The 23751-nt window shown below is 32.3% G+C and overlaps 2 protein-coding genes across 4 annotated transcripts in view; one reads left to right on the forward strand and one right to left on the reverse strand.

The window, feature by feature from the left end:
* The first annotated feature begins 560 nt into the window (after positions 1-560).
* Positions 561-23751, forward strand: part of LOC111691062 (glycoprotein-N-acetylgalactosamine 3-beta-galactosyltransferase 1-like) — a 32459-nt gene continuing 9268 nt past the window's right edge. The window contains exon 1 of one of the 3 annotated variants that reach the window (XM_046956735.1): positions 561-1535. Coding sequence is in view for 1 of the 3 variants with exons in the window: in XM_023453686.2 (XP_023309454.2) it covers positions 21539-21542 (4 nt within the window). In the remaining 2 variants the exon portion in view is untranslated. Of the gene's footprint in view, positions 1536-20812; positions 21543-23751 lie in introns of those variants that run through there. The other 2 variants (XM_046956736.1, XM_023453686.2) reach the window with 2 other exon arrangements.
* LOC111691085 (cuticle protein 18.6) lies at positions 14999-18117 on the reverse strand. Its single transcript, XM_046955541.1, has 2 exons — positions 17991-18117; positions 14999-15783 (listed from the first exon to the last, which is right to left on the reverse strand). Exons 1-2 carry the CDS (start codon positions 18115-18117, stop codon positions 15065-15067), a joined length of 846 nt encoding a protein of 281 aa, XP_046811497.1. The 3' UTR covers positions 14999-15064.

Below are 23751 nucleotides of genomic sequence, written 5' to 3' on the forward strand. Positions count from 1 at the left end.
TACTAGACTATTAACAAGACTATAGACTATATTATAGACTAGATCGTGGGGCTATCGTGGTTTTTACATATCAAAATGTACAAGTTAAGTACTTAAGTACTTCCATACCATTAAATATTAAAAATTACTGTCATTATTTTTTATATATTGAAAAAATTAATTCCCTTAACGAAATGATAATTTCTAAGAACTGAAATAATAAAATTAATCCAATATCGCCAAAAAACAAAATCCCCTGTCAAATCAGGTGTACACACTAAAGTGCATCATTCATCAAAAGCTGTTGAAATCAATTGAAATTGGATTTTCAAAGAAATCAAACAAAAAATATCAATAAAACAATGTTTGTAATGACAACTGATTTAGCTTGCAATAAAAAACACCCTCCACGAAAAAAATTACATTTATTCCATTCAATTAAATGCAATAGACCCCTCTGATACGCATCAAGTTTTACACTCTGAAATCAATGCGAGACACCAAGTTAGCAGCACTAGACTTTTTTGTCTTTGGTGACTTTTTATACTTTTTTGTTTTTAAACTAGCGATGACTTTACAAATAAATCAAAATACGATAAAAAAAGAAACAAGTGAATAAAATCTGTGATCTAAACAGTGATATTGACAGTCTACAATGGGTAACTGGAAACTAAAATACCAACAATGGCAGGCAGCTTTTAACTTTGGTAACAATCTCTAAATGTAGTAACCAACCAACCAAAGACTGCTGCAAACGATGACAAAAACCCAACAACTATTTATCAATATAATATAAATGACATTAACGGCAATGATTACTAACTACTGCACTTCGGCGGCGTTCAAATTGTTACTTTAGTTAAACAACTATGATGACCAACATTTATAAGATTGGCTACGGAAATGATATTATCATCGCAAATGTATGTATGAGTCATAAGTCCAAAAAGAAAATTCCGTGACTTGAGTCTTTGGGTAGTTCAATCGCGGCCTTTCCCATTTTTAATGATCAATAACTAAAGATGATCCACCAATCATCCCCGAATATAGAATGTAATCGATTGTGTTAATTTCTTGCCATAGTAGTTCTATTTTGGAATGACAATCAACATGAGTTAAACCCAACGAATACCTCGATGGAGGCAATCACTCGGTACAGACAATATATAGAAGTTTTCTCAAAACGCAATCGCGGGTACAAATTATTTGGTTAAAAACTGTAAGATCCAGCACCAACAATAAAAAATTTTACCGGCCGAATAGTATTGCTGCTAGTACGTTCCAGAATTTGTTCAAGGTTTTGCAATGTTTTCCAGAACCGTTTACATCGCATGAAAACACAATTAAGAGTGTTAAGAGTTGTTGTTGCTCCGGACTGGATCGATTGCGCTCCAGAGAATCTGTTAACTCTGGTACTCCGATTTATGGAAAGAATGAGAGGTACTTTACTGTCCGAACAAGTTGATGATTGCTCTTTCTGTGTCCTAAATGATGATTTCACCAGATATGTATTTATATCAATAGCGTGTCAGCATTATAATCAATTAACCAACCAGGTGAGTCGTAGTTTCTCTTAGATCAGACAACTTATCCATAATCGTCTATATGAATCGACTAAATAAGTTTTTTGCTCTGATTTCATAGAATTCATCGATTTTATCTTCAATGTTCCATTATATCACACTGATTCTAAGCAGAGAGGAAATTCCACAATAATTTATCAAAATCAGCCGTCTGATTTTTATCAGTTGGACGAATAGATGTAGTGCGACCTAACTTTCAAACAGATTTTTACAAATGAATGGACGGTTTTAAGCTGAGTAGTTAGGAAATAATGGTCGGTGCCCGAATACATTTTGTTGTATGAAATCTTCATAAACTTCTAGTTTCAAACTTAGTACAGCTTCTGAAGTTTCCGAGGCCAATCACAATAATGTCAAAGAAATTGACGCCATAGTTATATCCATGATGATGTTGAAACACCTTAGTATTTAGTCAGAGAGTAGTCGTATGTAATGTTTGAAATATCAATAAAGTCATCATGGATTACGTAAAATTTATAATATGATCACAACATTAAATACCATTTCCACTCATGTTTTAGAGGATTTAAATCATCAGGAGCGATCATAGTGGCACTCGAACGATCGAAAGTTTTTGACATTACAATGAAATGGATTGTGAATTAAACAAGAAGTCGTCGTTTTTATACCCCAAATACTATTAATACCTTTCTAAGATCCTTACATTTCCATAAGAACTTGGGGTGATTACTTATGTACTGTTATGTCGACAGGTCATGACGTTAATGACCTATACGATCTGAAATTTCACACAAATTAAAATATTGGAACATATTACTTGAGAATTCTTATCATGCGTGGTCTGTTTCGTTAAGTGATACCGAATGTATCACCATGAAAGCTGTCAATATGATCGACAGGACTCCACAAAAATGTCGTATTTGATGTTCGCACACCAAAATAGTAGAAACAGAGAAAAAATTGCAGCTTTTTAAAAAAAGGAGTAGTAGGTTCGAGCAACAGTTTTTATGCTTATAGGTCCAGCATATACAATGTCGTTCTTAATATGTATGTGTGTAGATTTTGGTCAGGGTCCTTACCCAGCAGTTCGACGGGACAGTCCCGAATTGACTACTTAACCTACCACTTGTGGTGGCCCCTAGCCACATGACTACCTAGGTGACCTACCATTTAAACATTAGATTGTCCTACGAGGAAATCAATCGTCACTCTACACCCTACAAAAAGACAGTAAAGAGACGATTGCCTCCGCTCTCGCTTACAAAGGGGACACTAAAGTGACGACTGTCTTCATTCTCATTTACAAAGAGTTTATTTGTGGCGAAAGACCAAAAACATACGAATTGGAGTCAACCAGGTGGTTAGATATTAATGGAACTAAAATAATGTGACTATTGACCCGAAAGATATAAATTTGAGTCAACCAGATGGTGGCATATTAGTAAAAAGTAATAATCATTTCTCCATAAGATGGGTAAAATAACTACTTTCGGAAGTACAACAAAAAAATACTTTTAAAAGTATAATCTCTAGGTTACTTGAGGACAGTAAAGAGACGACTGTCTCCGCTCCCACTTACAAAGAGGACACTAAAGTGACGACTGTCTTCATTCTCGATTACAAAGGGACATTTGTGATGAATGACCCAAAACATACGAATTACGATCATCCAGGTGGTTAACTATTAGTGGAAATTATTGTCTTTTTCGTATGCATTGACTCTCTGTCGAACTGCTGGGTATTGTTTTCCTACCACATATTCAACTGTACAGCTCCTACTTTACTTTCTCCGATGGATTTATAGATGAAACCTGTGGAAGTGCAAAACCCCCGATTAGAGAATACTTGGTAGACTGAAATATTCCATTAAGATTCAAAACTTCAGTCACATATGTATAAAAAATCCGTTTTTTCGCAATTTGTAATATTGAAAGTTCTGGAGGTTAAGGTTAGGGTGAAAATTCCAAACAGAAGTATCAAAAATCATTTAAGACAGTTTAATAATGACTTGTGCCTAGTTTTGCACAGACCTGCAATATATAATTATGTAATTATATATTGCGATAACTTCTAAGATTGACAATACAATCATTACGTGTTCATTCACAATAATAATTTTAATTGAATTAATTAAAGATGTTTGTTTTTCATTAACAACTCATCATTATTGTAATCCTTGGAAATATTGTAAAATTCCCTGTAATACATAATATTGTTGAACTAAAATTTTGATTTATAAGTTTCTTCATCAGCCACGTGGTGTTAACATAAATATATATTTTTCTATAAAAAAAATTTTTGCGTTTTGTATGTTGCACACAATTTGTTTGAAAATGTTTTGTTTTTTGAATTTCAAATATTTCAATAAAAAATCCAGTTTTTCCATAAACAAATTTTCTTAATCATGATATTCAACGCAAATGTCTTATTAAAAGTTTTGTCGTTGCTGTTGTTTTTTATACCCTTCACCTTCGTGAGAAGGGTATATATAAGTTTGTCATTCCGTATGTAATTTCTATAATATAATTTTCCGACCCTTTAAAGTATATATATTTTGGATCCTTATAGATAGTGGAGTCGAGTAAGCCATGTCCGTCTGTCCGTCTGTCTGTCTGTCTGTCTGTCTGTTGAAATCAGTTTTTAGAGGTCCCCAGATATCAACGAGATCCGAATCTTCAAGAATTCAGTTAGACATGCTTTCAGCAAATCAGCAAAATCGGTCTATAAATAACGGAGATATGAGCAAAAATCCGAAACAACCTCTGAAAATTTCATCAAAAAAGCCACATTTTTTTCATGCTTTGTTAAAAAAGCAACAACAACACTGTGAATTGGATAAAGATGTACATGTGTGTGTGGAGATGTATTTGGTTTTATTCAGCTATGTATTTTTTTGTATGTTTGGATGCTGTTCTGTTCTGACGAAGGTGAAGGGTATAACAAGAACAAGGAGATAAAGCAGTAATATGTTGGTAATACAGCTCATATTTGTTTGAGGGTGGTAATACAGTTTGACGGTGGTATTACAGTACAACGGTTAATATTACTTTCAACTACAGTTTATATTTGTTTGTGTATGTTATGTGTGACATGTGTGCAGAGATACGAAATAAATAAAAACTGTTTTTTAAAACATACTTGGTGAAGGGTATATAAGATTCGGCACAGCCGAATATAGAAATATTACTTGTTACTAAATAGTGATACTTAAAATACCCTAGAGATTGCTTTTGACAAAAAATGTTATAGAAAAATTTGCAAGCAAATTTTAAGTTGTTTTGACATAAACTGTTGTGTTTTTTTGTTATTTGAAACTTTATTAGCGTTTGTAAAAGTAGATCATTCAAATAACAACAATTTTTGTCGCTTTCAGAAATTGTTGTTCTTTTTTTAACAAAGTTGTAACTGCGACACATGTTTAAGATGTATGTGTCAAAATAATAACGGACCACACACTGTAGTAAATCGAAAATATGTATGTTGTCGGTTACGTGCCTCACAAAACATTAAATAGAAAGTGTAGATCATACTATTTGCTTTACTGACATCAAATAAGTTTAAACTGATCCTAATCTAGCCTGCAATGTAATTAATCTATTTTGTAAAATAATTTCTGATTTATTGTTTTTACTGGCAATATCTCACGCATTGCCACCTTGTGTTTGGAAACCCCAAAGACCAAATAGATTTTGCCCTGCCCCCCTTTATATATGTTAAAACTATTAATTCTTATTTGTTGAACGATTTAAATCATTTATATTTTTTAAGTGCTGGCATTTAAAGAAACAAAAGTTATTAATGATCATTCTAAATTGAAATGATTAACAAAAATTTAACAAAATATGCCGCTTTGCAAAAAAAAAAAAATAAAATACTCCAATATCAAATTTACGCATAAATTAATAACAAAATTTATATAAAAACTAATAATGAATTAATTTTACATGGAGCCAAAAAAAAAACTGGGTCAATTAATTATGAATCATAGTTGAAATTAAAGGTGGCAATTGTAACGATATTATTTTAATATGAAAAAACTGCATGTAATGAAAATATTTTACACCTATAACTTAAATTACGATTTAGTTGAAATAGAGCACTCCTAAATCAAAACTATATAAGTTTAAGGCTTATTCGGTCTCATGCGAATTGGGATTAACTATAGGTTAAGGTAAGAAGGGCAGCCACTCAATCAATCATGAGTGGCTCACATAGGTCCACCTAGTTGCGTTACCCTAGACGTTGTTGAAGATCAATTAATTATTACTTTCTACTTCCATATTTCCGGTTTGATTGACAAAGTTTAGGTTATTCTTAATGCATATCCCAGATAGCTAATCCAGATAAGATAAGGCAACAAGGGCGGAATATTGTTCCCTGCTTTCATTGAATGAAGGGCAATAGCAGAGAAGGTGAGGTATTAGTTACATCTCCCTCCTCATTATTACAACTACTACAGTAGCCACTATATTCGACACCCATCCTCCTGGAGTGATTGTCAATAGTACAGTGTCCCGTACTATAGAAAAATTTTTTTCTTTGTGAAAACTTAATAGTAAGTTTGAGCATCGTAAAGTGACCAAATTGACCTAGAATTGAGATTTCAGATTTGAGTCATTTCATATAGTTCATTCTGAACCCGTAACTTACAGTTAGTAATAGAGATAACAGTAAAATCGATTCATCTTCCCCACTCAACGCACCTTTCTTGGCAAGTTCGACAGATATACAGTTTTCCTGACAATTACTATGTCCAGGAATCCTTATTAGCGTTATCCTAGAATGTCTCGATATCTCATTCAGAGATTTCCGGAAATCTTCGCTTAACCTAAATGTGGTAAGGACACCTGATAGATTTCTGATCACAGCTTTGCTATCTGTATACTGATATATATCAGCCGATATTTGATAATACCTCAGCTAGTTAGTGACTCGTTTAATAAAAGATATCTCTGATGTAAAATGCTTTAATAATTAGGTAGCCTTAAAAAGGATTTGATTCCAAATGTTTCAATGCAAAAGCCACCACTCACTCTTCCACTGTTTTTGGAACCGTCAGTGTAAACAATTGTTGAACAACTTTAAGCATTTACCATTTGAATCAACTGATTCACCCATGAGAGTTTTATTAATTATTGTACTTTTATACCTTAAATCACGTTATAAATCGTAGTGTGATATCTTGGTTTTACAACAAAACTTTCGTTATAGATCTTAATTTTGTAAACCAGTTGGTTGTAGACTTGAATATACCTCTCTTCAAGAAGGAGGTTAAATTTTGGTCATATTTAATGTAGTCTAGAGCAGTACTGTCATTCAGATTTCGAGATTTCGGCTATAAAAAGCAACAAAAGAATGTACGGGAGAAATTCTATCAAATCTCTATATGATCAACCATTACACAGTTAAATGTTCCCCCGATGCATGTCAGGAAGTTCATTCGTGCATAGAAGCAGTTATTTTTTATACAGAACTTTTGAACGACATTTATAGAGGCGCCGGCCGCCTGTAGCAAGCTCTTTGCTAAAGTACACAAGTTATCCAATTTCTTGACATAGTAGACCCGTTAGGAAATGACAAGTGAGTCAAGCTCAATTTAAACCCGGCAAAGGTTTTAGCAAAATCACTGGTAAGAGCCGATAAAAAAGATCGGTCCCAATATCAGGTAAAAACACCCTATTGATGCTATGTCCCTAAACATTCTCATTATCTAAAGACTCACCGCAGTACATTTCCGGATCTCTTAAAGTGACTGATATGGCTCTGTCATTTTGGCAACAACACCTAGGGAAGTAATTGGTGATTCTTAAACTCAGATCTATATTTAATTAGCCAGATTTATTTCAGTGATCACAAGGACATACTTTGATAAGTTGAGCATGAAACTCGCCGATAACTTAAAAATTCAAGTATAAACAACTTCGATAACATTTCAACCAACTGCTTATTATTATATTAATCCATAGGGGAGTAACATATCATAGGGCAAGGTATGTTACTCCCCTAGAAACTGGGAGCAGTAACAGGAACATATTCCGAAAATTTTTGATTCATCAACCTAAATGTAGTGGGTGTGGTTCAAAGCTACAAAGTACATTCCGAAAGAATCTCAACCAACTGACCAGCCAGGACAAAATCCTGCAGGCAACTGTACACCAATAGTACCATATTATGTGGTGCTCTGGTTCGCCTCCATGTCAAACCATTTCAGAGAAATTCCGAGGATACATATGATAATCACCAGTTTATAATGCTGGTGAATTAGATGTACTAGTAGCATTTCTATATCCCGGAATTGCAATATATCAAGATTGTGTTAGCTAAGGCATAAAATTGGGTTAAATTATCATGAAGACGCAACATTTCACGATTTTAGGGTGACATCTGTCACCCTAAAATCGAAAATGAACAATATTTTAAACTTTATAAAATGTCTTTCAACAAGTGAGAGTGCTATATTCGGCTACTTTTATATTAATAGTTTTGTAATTGATAAATTTTTTGTAAAATATATTTTCTCATGTTTTTGAATAGAGCAATCCCAATATTTAAACAGCTTAAGGCCCATTATTACAAGTTGGCAATAAATAAAGCTAGGATTTTATAATGCAGATAACTCTTTTCTATATATTTTAATTGCACTTTTGTTATGGACCTTCTAATGGAGCTATGACCAATTGTGAACCGATGGGAAAAACTTTCTACGGTATTATTTCTGTATACAAATGTAATATTTGTGACAATTTTTTATAATATATATCTTGATTAAGTAATGAGTTATGGGCGTTTAAGAGATTTTCGGAAGGGGAGCTATGGCCAATGGGAGCTATGGCCAATTGTGAGCCGATCAGAAAAATATTTTACGTTAACATTTCTGTATACAAAGGTGTTTACAAAAGTAATATCTGTGAAAAATTTCATATAAATATCTTATTTAGTTAATGAGTTATAGACGTTTAAGTGATTTTCAGTAGGGGACCTTATATGGGAGCTTTGTATGAATTCTATTGATATAAAACTTTAATTTGTACAATTTTGTGAAGACATCCACATTCTAATGGAATATCTATTCTATTAACAATAACACATTTCCGAGAATATATACCTTTGAATGGGAGGTATATGAAGTTGTGAACGGATTCCGCCAATTTTTAACTGTTTTCAAGGTTTTATTTCAGTTTTTACGTGAACGTGTAAACATAGCTAATCGACTCAGAAAATAAGGACTCAGAATATGTATATGCGCAGAGAAAAAACATGGTTGCGGTAACCAAGTTCTAAGAGCAACATATTATGGTTAAAATTATGATTGTAGTCTAAATATTTTACGATTATTGTAACAATTTTCAAAAATCATATTATGATTAAATACAGTTGAAATATTTTATCATAAGACTATAATATTGTTTTTTATACATGACTATATTATCATCCAATGTGACTTTATTATGATCCAATGTGAAATATGTATTGAAATCAAATTTATTTTGAATATCGCAAATAAAGTCCCCAGTGTTTGTACAGACGTTCATATTAAGTTTAACAAATTAAGCATAGTGTGCCGCATGTGCACTATTTTGATTGCAACTGATTTGATTTAGAATTATCATAATAATTTTTGTTTTTAATTTTTTTTTTTTTGCTTCTGTTCAACTAACTTACAAAGTACAAATGCCTTTAAATAATTCCTTGAATATATAAAAATATCTGTTGCATGAAGGATGAACGCTGAACGAACAACAAACAAAAAAAAATCATTGCCAAAGTCAATGCTGGCACTGGGTATTAATTAAATGTATAATGCTCGTAAATGCAATAGTAAATGGAATAGTAAATGGATAAGTGGTTAGATATTTGTACATAGAACCAACCATAGACTTAGCTTAGTTTGTAATATATAGCACGCAATGTGAAGGTAGTAGATATGACATAAAGACGACTAGTTTTAAAAGTAATTGGTAGTTATATAAACTGAAAAGATACATATTTACAAATTATGTCTGAAATTTTAACATTAACTTAAGCAACGGGCGGTCTTTTACTTTTTAAGCTTGTTAGCCAAATTAGATTTGCTTATGTCAAATAGAATTTCATGGATGGATTTCTTTGCTCTTCTAGACACTGTGACAGATTTGATCGATTTTAGTTTTATTTTTAATTTCAATTCGTTTGAATTGTTTTTGTTGTTGAAATTTTTTTTTCTAAACTATTTTAATTTGATAAGTAATCGAAGTAGAATGCCTTTGGCTCTATTTCATTCGGTAGTTAATGAATTTGTTATAATGTCTTTTTTGTGGTTTTTCAGTCTAAAATCTGTAGCTATAAGATAGACTGATCCATCTGTTGTAGTAGATCTGCAACTAGTTTTTTTTTCTTCACTAATGATGCCAAAAGAGAACGCACACGCGTCACAAAACACAAACATAATTTTTTTTCTCCAATATAAATCATTAGAGTTTTTATTGACTGTTATATTTATTGTATTTGTTCTACTACTTAATCTGTTGCTATAAAAGTATAAATTATTTCTGACAGGCGTGTACGTAACTCAAGCATTTTAGCAGGGTATGGCTTTTAAAATAGTTCAATTTAAGTTTTTGTATAATTTTCGCTTTAGGGGCTGTTAAATTCTCTTTTCCACTCCTTTCGTTGGCGTATCTGATTCTCTTTAGTCGGTATTTTTTTTGTTTTAAAGTTAACTGTGCGGTAAGTTGTTTTATGACATTTTAATGTGAGTTCATAAAATGGTCCAATTAAAGTTTTATTGGATTTGTAAGTTTTTGCTGTCAATTTGTGTTAATTTTTTGTTTATGTTACTTAGGCTTTTTACCTTATAAATCATCTAACTAAAGCTTTAGTATAGTGAACAAAAATGGATAAGAAATAATGCAATTTTAATAAAAGCTTAACCGAGTGAGCTGGTTACGAAAATCACTTTCTGATACCAAATCGAATTCTTTATACAGATATCCTTGGAAATACAACGCTATAGGGACTAAGCTAAGCTAAAGAATTGGTCTCAAGAGAACTAGAGCTCACTTTAGTAATCTTTGTTTTCCTCACAAAGTTTTTCATGAAAGATAAAATAAAAAAGATCTATATCAGTCCCTAACCTAAGCCAAAGAATTGGTATCTAAAGAACTAGAGATCACTTTGATCATCTCTATTTTCTACATAAATAGATTTAACAAAGATCAGTTTTCCTCGAATGGCAAGATCTGATGGCTGAAAAATTGATCTCAAAAGAACTAGAGATCACTTTGATCATCTCTATTTTACCATACGAATAGAAGAATCTCTTTAGAGTTTTCCTCGAATGGTAGAATATCATAAAAACCAAAGTATTGGTCTCTAAAGAACTAGAGATCACTTTTCGCATCTATATTTCCACACAAATAGAAGTAACAAAGATCAGTTTTCCTCGAAAGGCAAAATTTTATGGCTAAAGTATTGGTTTTTGAAGAACTAAAGAACACTTTGATCTACCATACAAATAGAAGTATATCTGTTACAGATTTTCTCGAATGGTAGAAGAAAAATATCAAAAAAACAAAGAATTGGTCTCTAAACAACTACAGATCACTTTGATCATCTATATTTCCACACAAATAGAAGTAACAAAGATCAAATTTCCAAAATCTGATGGCTAAAGAATTTTTCCCTGAAGAACTAGAGATCACTTTGATCATCTCTATTTTACCATACAAATAGAAGTATCTCGAATGGTAAAAGAAATATATCAAAAAAGCCAAAGAATTTATCTCTAAAGAACTAGGGATCACTTTGATCATTTCTATTTTCCACACAAATAGATGTATCAAAGATCAGTTTTCCTCGAAAGGCAAAATCTTATGGCTAAATATTTGATCTCAAGAGAACTAGAGATCACTTTGCTCATTTCTATTTTACATACAAATAAAAGTATCTCTGTTACAGTTTTCCTCCAAAAAGAACAATTAGGAAAGAAAGCATTCAAAATTAAACCCCTAAAGATCTCTCTTTAGGTATGTACCATTTTTGGTTGTATTTATTAAACTACAACTGTTAAAGCTTTTTAAATCTAATGTAAAGACAGGATAAGTTCTTTAATCCAAGCGCAAGATCAGATGGCAAATCTACACATCTATATCAGTCCCTAACCTAAGCTAAATATTTGGTCTCCAGAGAACTAAAGTTGATTTTGGTAATCTATTTTCAACACAAATAGAAGTGACAAAGTCCAGTTTTTCTCGAGAGGTATAAGAAAAAGGATCAAAAAGTAGAATTCTCGAAGAATCACTTCTATATCCCACCAAAAAAGTAAATGTTTATTTAAACTAGGAAATAAAGTGCAAAAAAAAACAAAAAATTGTTAAGATCTCAGACTGAGAACATAGCTTTCTCCTACTTATGGTTTTAACCGATAACTAACTCAAGCTAATGTTAAAAGAACTTTCAGAGAAGAAATGATTATATAGACTGCATAAAAATTTAACTACCAAAATTCTCTTGAAACGACTGTCATAACTTTTCAAATGCAGTGTAATAATATAGTCCTAAATCCAAGCGCAAGATCTGATGGCAAATCCAAACAATTGTCAAAAATCTATCGTCAAAAAAGTTATTTTGAAGTTAATATATAATTATTTAACAGTAATATTACGAATTCTAACTGAACCCTTACCCCGATAAAACACTTTAAAATTGAAAAAGTTTTGGGTTCTCAAAAATTAGTTCAAGATCTATAAAAGGCTTTCCATTTTACGTCAATTTGATGTTTTATTACATGCATGACAAAGAAAATACGTTACGCTTTTAAATTGAGAATTTTTAGGGCTCTCGAAAAGACATATAAGGAGCTTTCTATAATACGTCAATTTGATGCTTTATAAAATGCATTACAAAGAAAATACATCTCAGCTGTTATTAGGAAATCGACGGAATTTTGATTATTTGACGAGAATTATAGCATTATCATACAGGGATTACTTTTTTCAACCATAGGATGAGCAACGACTCTTCATTGCCCTTTTGTGATATTGCGATATCGTTACTTCCACAGATCAAATTTGAAGTATTCCACGACAACTACCAATATATAAGTACGATCGTACTTAATAAGCCAATGTTTCGATCTTACTCACAGAAGACAAACCGCAGTAATTCTGGTATGAACACAGTAAACCTATATATGTATATCATGCCAAAGAAGTAAATTCTTTCTTTAAAATGTGAATACAACTCTATTACCTGATCCCTGATATATTTGATCACACAGTTACTTCGCTTGAGTTGTGTAAAAGATCGAAAATCATATCAACAAGAGACATATTATCGCAACAAGAGACAAATATCGGAAAAGATTCAAGTAGTTAAAAAAGGATAACAATACATACCCTATATCATTTATATCTCACAGATCTCGAAAACTTATTTCTGAAGATGTCATATACCTGGATGTTATTAATAAGCCTAACACTATTGACAAAGTGATTAGCTGTCAAAGGCTACCATATATCAAAAAACTTGAGAGTCAATAATTCAATCCTTGTTTTTTTGGCCAAATTACTAACTGATCTCTAAGGTTTCAGATACCATCACTTCATACTTTATACATCTGAGCAAGAGTAAATTGAACTTTATTTTACATGATGTAGCGAGTAACTTGTTGCTTGATATGAGCAAAATTATTTTATTTAATTGGATACAAGGCGCAAACTGATTAGCATCTCAATTAAAATCAGATGTGGACTACTTTTTTATCTTAACAGCAAGAATGAGAAAAATGCAGTTACAGTTTCGTTCGATTTACATGTGACTATATCAAAAGTCAACATATCACAAATGACAAACATTTTGATTTTGAGCTGAAGATAATTGATCTGCAGCAAGCGGTGGTTACACACCAAGTGTCAATTTGATAGGCATAGTTGTGCATAATGGCAAAGCCAATTATTTCTTTTTCACGCAGACAAATTATAGTAAACCATAGTGAGGGTAACGTGAGTAAAACTTTACGTGAACTCACAAAAAAATTTAATATATTCTTATTTAAACATTTCTTAAAGTGATCGCGCCAATTAAAGTTTTCATGTATGCATCATAACACTCACAAACATTTTAAATCAAGTAATCTCCAAAGTCAGAGCTAATTTTAACTTAAACAATTAATATTAAATTATTCAGTTAAGATCAACTGCACTTTAAAATGATCGTATGATGCATGATCAGCTTTGACATGATGTTTATAAAACATATAATATTTCAACTTTGTATTTTTTACAACTCAAACACGTGTAATAATCTTAACTATGAGCAGACATAATGCTTATTTCAATTTGAAATCCCTTCACTTTTTTTGAAATTTAAGTGTGTGACTGCAAACTGGTATGCTGTGTATTTAAAATTCTTTGTCACTTTCTAATAAAGTTGTTAAATTTGACATAATTTATCTTAATTTAGCTAATTATAAAGTAACAAATTTTATATTAGTCTATAGACAAGTCTAGTCTCGTTTAGTCTAGTCCAGTCTATTCTTGTCACAAGTCTAGTCTTGTTTAGTGTAGTCCAGTCTAGAACATTCTTGCCTGTTCTCTAGTCTATAGCCTAGTTAAAAGTCTAGTCTATATTCTAGTCTACAATCTAGTAAAAAGCATGATCTATAGTCTAATCTGGTATATAGTTTAGTCTATGTTCTAGTCTAGTCTATAGCCTCGTTAAAAGTGTAGTCTATAGCCTGGTCTATTGTCTATTCTAGTCTATAGTCTAGGCTACAGTCAAGTCTACAGTTAAAAGTCTAGTCTATAGCGTAGTCTATAGCCTAGTCTTTAGCCTAGTCTATTGTCTAATCTATAGTATAGTATAATCTATAGTCTAGTCTATAGTCTAGTCTATAGTCTAGTCTATAGTCTAGTCTATAGTCTAGTCTATAGTCTAGTCTATAGTCTAGTCTATAGTCTAGTCTATAGTGTAGTCTATAGTCTAGTCTATAGTCTAGTCTATAGTCTAGTCTTTAGTCTAGTCTATAGTCTAGTCTATAGTCTAGTCTATAGTCTAGTCTATAGTCTAGTCTATTGTCTAGTCTATAGTATATTATATAGTCTAGTTTGGTCTATAGCCTAGTTTATCGTCTGGTGCAAAGTCTATTCTATAGTCTAGTCTATAGCCTTGTTTATAGTCTAGTCTATATTATATTTGTAAATTTAATTTTTTGCGTTTTAACATTTATTTAATTATTTATTGTGAATAATGTGGCATATCTTTAGGAGTAGAGGTTATTTTAAAAAAGTTTTATGGCAATTGTATTATAGCGGATCAAAGAACCCGATATTTTTTTTCTTCATTGATCGAATAAAAACTCTGAAACATATTAGAAGTGGTAAGTTTTGTTTGAAACATTTCATTTCTTTAAAAAAATGTTGCTGCTGAATGAAAATTCCACAATTAAAATATTATTAAAGTTTACTTTATAATTTGTTTATAATAAATGTATTTTGATTTAGAAATTAATTAATAAATTTAAAATGACAATAATAGTAAGCAATAAAAAGTATATGGCTTGGTTAGGCATATGGTCCTTTGCCATCTTGAGCTGGAGGACTCGAATAACTGTCTCTTTCCTGAGTAGAAGCATTTACATTTTGATGATTATCCTTTTCCGGGCTTTCAACTTCTTTAGTAGATTGAAATTTAACAACCGGCACCTTGTACTGGACCACATAAGGTTCACGATTGACAACAGCATTAAAACCATTAACATTATCGGCTGTATAGGTGACAGTACGTTTATAACCATCTGGATCCACTAAACTATAAGCACCACGAACATAATAACCATCACGAGATTCACTGTGCGATTTGATATCTCCAGTAGTGAGATCATTTACACTATAGCTGTAATCATATTTGGCAGGTGGATTGTAAACTGGATTATAGTCATAACCATATTGATTATCGTTGTACGTGGACGAGACAGCTGATTGATAAGTTTGTGTGGCAGATGGATTGTAGGTATTGTCATGAGAAGAAGAATATGAAGATGATGAATATGAAGGATTGTCATTGCTGCTTTCCTGTTGATATGAATTATCGTTTTCTGATGTTGTCCTATAAGAATCTTGATCTTGATTATCACGTTGAACTGGAGTTGGATCCACTAAAGGTTTGCTGCTTAAGCTATTATCACTGGGATTTGTATTGTAAGTGTCAGAGGCCTGGCTATTAATCAATGGTTTATTATATTCATAATCTCCCGCTGAAGCCAAGGAAATCAAACAAAAAACTGCAATAAACTGAAAACAAAGAACATTTTGTATGAAATCGCAAAGTATTAGTTGTTTGGTTGTACAAACTTACTTTAAATGTCATTTCCTTCAAATGTATTAATTCCTATTGAAATTTGTTTGAAACTGTTTACACTTAACTGTTACTCTGGATGAACTATACTTTAACTAGTAATTAATATTGATTTTTATACAGTTTTCTTCATAAATTGGCCTTTTCATCGTTTTTCAAACACTTTTAATTTTTAAAAGTTTGTTTGGTTTGTCCATTCATTCATCCAATATATGATGGTGCAAAATTGTATGTTGTTAACAATTGCTTTAAATTTTGAATTGAATTGATTCGTAAACTCGAACGAATTGTTATTACAACATCATTTACTGTTTCAGTTATTGTATTTACATCTTTTAAAAAACATATATTAATGTCATTTAATTGGAGTTTAATGTGTTATAGATAAATATGTATGTATGTGTATGTGTACTTATTAAATAATTAAATTTGGCATTATTTTGAAAACGAAATGATGAATGAAGTATTTGAAATATATGGAGCAATATATATCTATATATGTATATAAAAATTAATGTGTGTTTGTTTGTATGTATGTTTGAAAGTCATAGACTACTAAACGTTTAAACCCATTTTCGATTTTCTCAGCATATTGCTTTATGTCTGGAGTAATCTACTTTTTATTTCGAAATTTCAAATGGGCGAGGAGCCACGCCCATTTACGGAAAATATAAAATCTATATAAGAGTTTGAGCCCTCAAATTTTGTCGGAACCACTTTAGTGTTAATATGATTATTTAGGATAAAAAATGGGCGACTAGCATAAGGGGCGTGGTACCTGTCATTTAAATTAAATAACAAATTCGTTTATCTTGGAAACTATTACATTTAGAATCTTAAAATTTTGCACGAACAACTTTAACATCCTTGTAAACATTTTGGGAAATTGGCGGACTATCCATAAGGGGAGCTGTAACTGCCATATTAATTAAATACAAACATATGTTTATCTAGGTAACTAATAAAACTAAATACTTCAAATTTTCCACGAAGAACTGAAATATGCTTGAGAACACTTTAGAGGAAAAAGAGCAGACTTTCATTTGGGGGACTTGAAGGCCCCATATAAATTAAATATAAAAATTCGTATGTCAAAGAACTATTAGAGTTAGAAACTTCAAATTTTACTTTAAGAACTTTGACATTCGTCTGAACATTTAGAGTATAACGGGCAGACTTTCAAGGGGGGACTTGGCAAATCCCATATAATTTAAATACAAAATCTCGTTTATATTATTCATGAGAATATTATGGTATCTTAAAGTCCCCGCATGAATTTAAAAGAAAAATTTGTATATCTATGAAACTATTAGAGCTAGAATCTTCAAATGGGGGGCGTGGCACCCCAAGAATTGAACGCAAAAATGCATATATCTAAAAAACTATTAGATATGGAAATCTAGTTTTGCAACACTGAAATCCATGTTGAGGTCATAGCACCTCCCACATGAATTAAAGACAAAAGTGTATTATTATGTTGACCAATTGCTCCATAACTGAATGGTGCTAAGAAAAAATAGATAATCCGCGAGTTGTATGATATAAATATCAGGAAAAGAATATTTCACGATAAAACATTTGATAATTAGTTTCCTTTGTACTGGCTAACCACTATTAAGACTGATTTGCTTAAGTGGCTCTGAATACGTCATTGATCTGTGTTCAACCGAGAAACCTAAGTGTTAACGTGGCGAAGACGAAAATGTGTCTTTTTACAAGAACAACAAAGAACAAAAGAATGTATATTCGAGTCAATAGACGAAACGAGGGCCTAATAGTGACCCTAATGGATACTAAACCCATCGGATGAAATATTATAAGTAAACCGATTGGCGACCAGTTTACTTTTGTTACTATTTTGATTCAGAATGTTCAGTCACAGGTTGATTTTTAAAACATAAAGCTATTGACCTAAAATCAACGATATAACTATTTCTTGCTAAGTAATTCTAGTGAAAACGCTTGCTAATCTAATATAGCCTAACAGCTTTAATAGCTCAGTATATTACCCGTACAGTACCTTAATTACTAATTCTCTTATATGGATCCAAAACTTCGCAGGGGATATTCTTTGGATTGAACGTTAAGTACCGAAAGTGTGAGACCTTTATAACTCTAGTGTTTGGGTATAACTATCGACGAAGTTTTCATCCTCTTTCAAATGGTATAATGATGTTTTAACGATAATTTCTAACCTCTCGTAGGTGTGAGTAACCCATGATATTTCCAAAACTCCTTCGTACAGTTTTTCAGAAGTCATTTTTAAACTTCTGGTTTCCATGTGACGGATGTAGCCATCCACTGAAGTGCCTCCTTTTTTAAAAAATATTTCTATATTCTAAAGTTCCTTTGTTTTAATAACTAATTTCTATACACCAGCAAGAAGTTAATTCTGTTTTCCCAGCCCAAAATGATTTTTTCGCTAGACCTCGTATTTAAATCACCTTCATTAAATCACTTCATTTGGAAGTCTATAGGACACTTGCTTGTTGCTGTAAGCTAAATAAACTCAGGCCGCCTGGTTAAATTCACTCATGGATCCATCAGTAAATACTGCAAACCTCTTAGACAGTACTACGAACCCAATCCGCTTGTCACTACTAGGAAACATAATTGTAGTTGTCACTCCGCAGTTTAAGGTCGAAAACAAATGATCAGAAATACCCCTCGTACTTCAGTTCCTGTAATATCTGCATACGCCTAACAGTATTCTTGTATGGCCTGCTCGCTTTGGTCTCACTAGAGTTGAGACAAACAGTTTAAATATGTTTCTAGTCGCTACACATCTCAACATATTTTTCAATGGGGAGCAGATTTAGAATAATAGAATAGAACTGAACAAGAACTCAAATAGAACTGAACTAGAACCGAACTAGAACTGAACTAGAATTGAACTAGAACTGAACTTGAACTAGAACTGAACTAGAACTGAACTAGGACTGAACTAGAACTGAACTAGAACTGAACTAGAACTGAACTAGAACTGAACTAGAACTGAACTAGAACCGAACTAGAACTGAACTAGAACTGAACTAGAACTGAACTAGAACTGAACTAGAACTGAACTAGAACTGAACTAGAACTGATCTAGAACTGATCTAGAACTGTACCAGAACTGAACTAGAATTGAATTACAACCGAACTAGAACTGCACAGTGGTATAGGAAAAAAAGAGGGAAATAATTCGGTAACTACAAAACGGTTAATCCGAGTTTAGGTTTTGAATTTTGACCTTATAGGCCAACCTGGGGTCCGACGGGGGGTCCTCAAATTAGGACACCTTGGCTATGTTAAAATTTTTTAAACGATCCAATTTCATTTAGTTTAGGAGATATTTGCATTTGAAAATTAAAATTTTAAAATTTTTACCGTCCTTACTTTAGTTTTTTGATAATAGCGGGTCTAAATATTCCCGATTTTCGCCATTTTTCTTTTACTCGCTTAACAACAAGTTTATATATCAAGCTGTGAAAGAATTATGTAAAAATCATGACTGAGTCCAAAGTTATAGACATTTTAATTTAAAAAATTAAAAAAAGGCCATTTTTGGAGAAAAAGGTGTTCTAAGAAGATAAGTATATAATTTATACTTTTTTGAAAGCTGGCTTTACATTAAATACGATAAATGAAACAAAACCTAAAAATTTTTGATACCGAGAGGACCAGGTCCATCCAAAAAAAACCCTATTTTTTATGGAAAATTAAATTTTGAGCAAAAATTCTCAAATCGCATAGCCGATACGAATTTTTTTTTTAAATCGGAACTCAAATGAAAAAATAGGATCGTTTTAAAAATATAACATAGCCGAGGTGTCCTAATTTGAGGACCCCCCGCCGGGCCCCTGGTTGGCCTATAAGGTCCAAAACCTAAACTCGACAACACCTCCTCTTTGTGCATACCAAATTTTATTAAAATCGGATTAGCCGTTTAGAAGTTACCGAATTATTTCCCTCTTTTTTTCCTATACCACTGTGAACTAGTACATTGCCCCTTTAAATCTAGTGAAGAACACTAGCTTCGTCTTAGATGTATTCTCGCGAATGCGTTCTGCATTAGCGACTATCTTCCTTAAATAATTACGGTTGCTATAACAGGGCCTCAGGAATTTTTGATTCATGCTGAACGATTCTACTCATATCTTTTGACGTTCACTGGTGTCTTATTTTATTGACATAGTAATACATGTTAGATAATGAATAATGCAAGGGGTATCTAATTCCCTAGCCTACACTGTAGATGTTATAATTATATAAAGCATATTTCTAGGCGGCCAATAAAACATCACAAAAATTAATAACGTTAAATACTGCTTTAAACACAAAGCAATCACATATTAAATGTTTAAGAAAAATAAACAATTTTAATTGCTGCAAATAAAAGAAAGTCAAATTTAATGAAATTCATTGAAATCTATAGAAAAATTTTAAAAACGATTAAAAAATAAAACAGACAAACAAAGAATTGAGTAAAAATTTACAGATAAATATGTATTTATGTATGTACTTACTTACGTACATATGTATGTTTGTTTGTATGTAAGTAAGTAAAATATGTAATTGACATTTAAATTTATTGAGAATTTTAATTTTTTATTCACATTGAGTAAGAATGTATGTGTGTCATTATGTATATGTGTTTATTTGAGTACCTTTGTATGTTAGTATGCTTGTGTGTCCGTATACTTGATGTGACAAAATTACTTCGATGAAGAACCATGTGCTGCGCATGCGTACAATTTACGAATATTAAATACAGTTTTTTCTTCTTTCTCTTCGATTTTTGTATTGTTTTATTTGGATGTGTAGTATATGAATTTATATGTTTCTTGTTGTTGTTGTTGGTGGTGTTCTTCGTTGTATTTCTGTTTGTTTAAATCAGTTTTTACAGATATTTTTTTGTTATTATCTGGTTGTTATTAGCGCAGTAGCGTATTACTAGTTGATGATGATGATGACGGTGTTATATGTGTTTTTGTGTACTACGGACGTATGAGCAGCTTGTGTTATCTCCCAAAAAATTAAACAAGAAATCAAATACAACAACACAACGGCAGCAAAATAAATAAATAAAAAATACAAAATTGTTTAAGAAAAAAATGAATAAAATACCTACAAAATACTCACATTAAAATCGTCATCGCCTCTGAACGATGACTTTTAAACAGTGACAGTCAAGTATGCAGCGAGCCATAAGCGGGTACGTTCGGTCGGTCGATTGCTGGTAATAAAAACAAAAACACACAACAACAAAAAATAAATACAAATAAATAAAAAAAAATCAAAAAAAAAAAACATTAATGAATTGTTGTTCTTGTGTTCTTTCAAGACCACAAATGGAATTTTTAAACTGAAGTTTAATAATAATTTATTGGCATAAATATGAAATAATATCGAAAAGATTATTTAACGCAAATAATAATAATTGCATGTGTTAATAAATAAATAAAAAAAAAATTGTTAAACAAAAATTTAAAAAAAACAGTATTTCAAAATCAACTTAGTGTGTTGTTGTATTAAAAAAATAACATAAATAATTTATGCGTAAACCAATAACGTTTTATATAAATTTTAACGAAAGTGAAAATATATTTAAATAAAAGTTGTCACTGAACCCCTTATTCCTCTCTTTCGACTGCAGAGATGTGTTTTGAAAGCTGATAACATTCAATTCAAAAATTTGAATGGGTAAGATTTCGAATAAATTAAAAAGTACAAATTATCTTGATATTCATTCCTAACACATTTGTAAAAAATTGGCAACGCAACAAGAATTTGGTTTGATTTCAATTATTAACGGTTTTTTTGTTTATGTGGTTTAAATAATATCATACCGGTATTATTAAGACAATTTGCCGGCTTTTGGCAAAACTTTTCCACAACAAATATATACATACATATTTATAAATAGTATGTAAGTATGTCAACTTTACAAAATAAGTATACCCAGCAGTTCGACGGGACAGTCCCGAACTGACCACTTAACCTACCACTTGTGGTGGCCCCTAGCCACCTGACTACCCAGGTGACCGACCATTATAACATGGGCTTGTCCTACGAGGAAGTCAATCGTCACTCTACACCCTACAAAGAGACAGTAAAGAGACGATTGCCTCCGCTCTCGCTTACAAAGGGGACACTAAAGTGACGACTGTCTTCATTCTCGATTACAAAGAGTTTATTTGTGACGAAAGACCAAAAAAATACGAATTGGAGTCAGCCAGGTGGTAAGAAATTAATGGAACTAAATTTTAAACATTTCAAGTTTCTACTCTCTAGAATACTATGGGACAATAATGTGACGATTGACCTGAAAGATATAAATTTGAGTCAATCAGATGGTGGCATATTAGTAGAAAGTAATAATCATTTCTCCAAAAGATGGCTAAAAATACTACTTTCGGAAGTACAACAAAAAAACTACTTTTAAGAGTATAATCTTTAGGTTACTTGAGGATAGTAAAGAGAAGACTGTCTCCGCTCCCGCTTACAAAGAGGACACTGAAGTGACGACTGTGTCATTCTCGATTACAAAGGGTACATTCGTGACGAATGACCCAAAACATACGAATTACGATCATTCAGGTGGTTAACTATTAGTGGAAATTACTGTCTTTTTCGTATGCATTGACTCTTTGTCGAACTGCTGGGTATGAATACATTTTCACCCTACACCACTATAGACACATGTAAAGGGACCAAGTTATTGTGGCCCTTCTTCAATGAGAAACACACAAGACACCTTGTAAACCGAAGTAGTCGGGACATATAAAGGCTGATAGCAATAATAACAGAACACTGGGTAGTAGGCAGATATGCAAGTCGGCTTGGTCTCCCTTACAATGATCATTGTCGCAGTAGCAAAGACAGGTAAAAGACAGAAACGGTCTTCCATCTCCTCTGCGAATGCCCTGCGCTTCCTTGGCAATCACTTCATATCTAACCTTGGTGAGATATCTGAGTTTAAGCTTAATGATATCCTCTGATTTCTCACAGCTACCGGCTGGATCTAATACTAAAAATACAACATCTGCGGAGTGGTCCGGTCAAAACGTAGTCTCTTAGATTCCACTTGACAGTTCGCGCGTTGTGAACTACCACGTAAACCAACCAACCATAGTGGGGGGGGGGGTATTGTGCTTCTGTTAATTTTGTTTGTAACACACAAAAATATTGGTCCTACTCCCACCTTAAAATATACCAATCGGCTCAGAATCTAAGTTCAACTGTCATCTGCCTGTCGCAAATTTCAAGATAATAAAATTTTGCAATAAGGTCAAAAATTTTTCCTTACCTCGCATTTAAGTCCACTACTTCAATGTGGTACTTTAACAACCACAGGGGGTGCTTTTTAGACGGCTCATCATTACCCCTTTAAGATTATTATACTCCGGGGTATAATAACCATAACCTTTTATCCATCGCGTATTAAATACACTTGAAAGTTAACTTTTTTCTTAGACTTAGTCCGACAGTCACTGCTTTGCGAAATAAATGCCGAAGTGCTTTACATGAATACCTGAGGGGCACTTATTTCACGTCCTTTTCAACCACTGGTTGAGCTTCTGTGACGGCTTCTAATACGCAGGTGGAAATTTACGCTCCAGTATACTTGAACTTTGTTCAAGTATGAGCCACCTAATCTCTGACCATTACTGCCCTGTTGCCTGAGGGGCACTTCTTTCACGTCTTTTTCAACCACTGATTGAGCTTCTGTGACGACTTAACACCACCCCTTTGTGCTTCTAATACGCAGGTGGAAATTTACGTTCCAGTATACTTGAACTTTGTTCAAGTACTTGAGCCACCTAATCTCTGACCATTACTGCCCCGTTGCTTAACATTGATCCTTCGTTTGGTAGCACTTAAGAATAGTTTTAATACTGAACAAGAAATG

The sequence above is a fragment of the Lucilia cuprina genome, chromosome 2 (genome assembly GCF_022045245.1).
Source record: "Lucilia cuprina isolate Lc7/37 chromosome 2, ASM2204524v1, whole genome shotgun sequence".
NCBI lineage: Eukaryota > Metazoa > Arthropoda > Insecta > Diptera > Calliphoridae > Lucilia > Lucilia cuprina.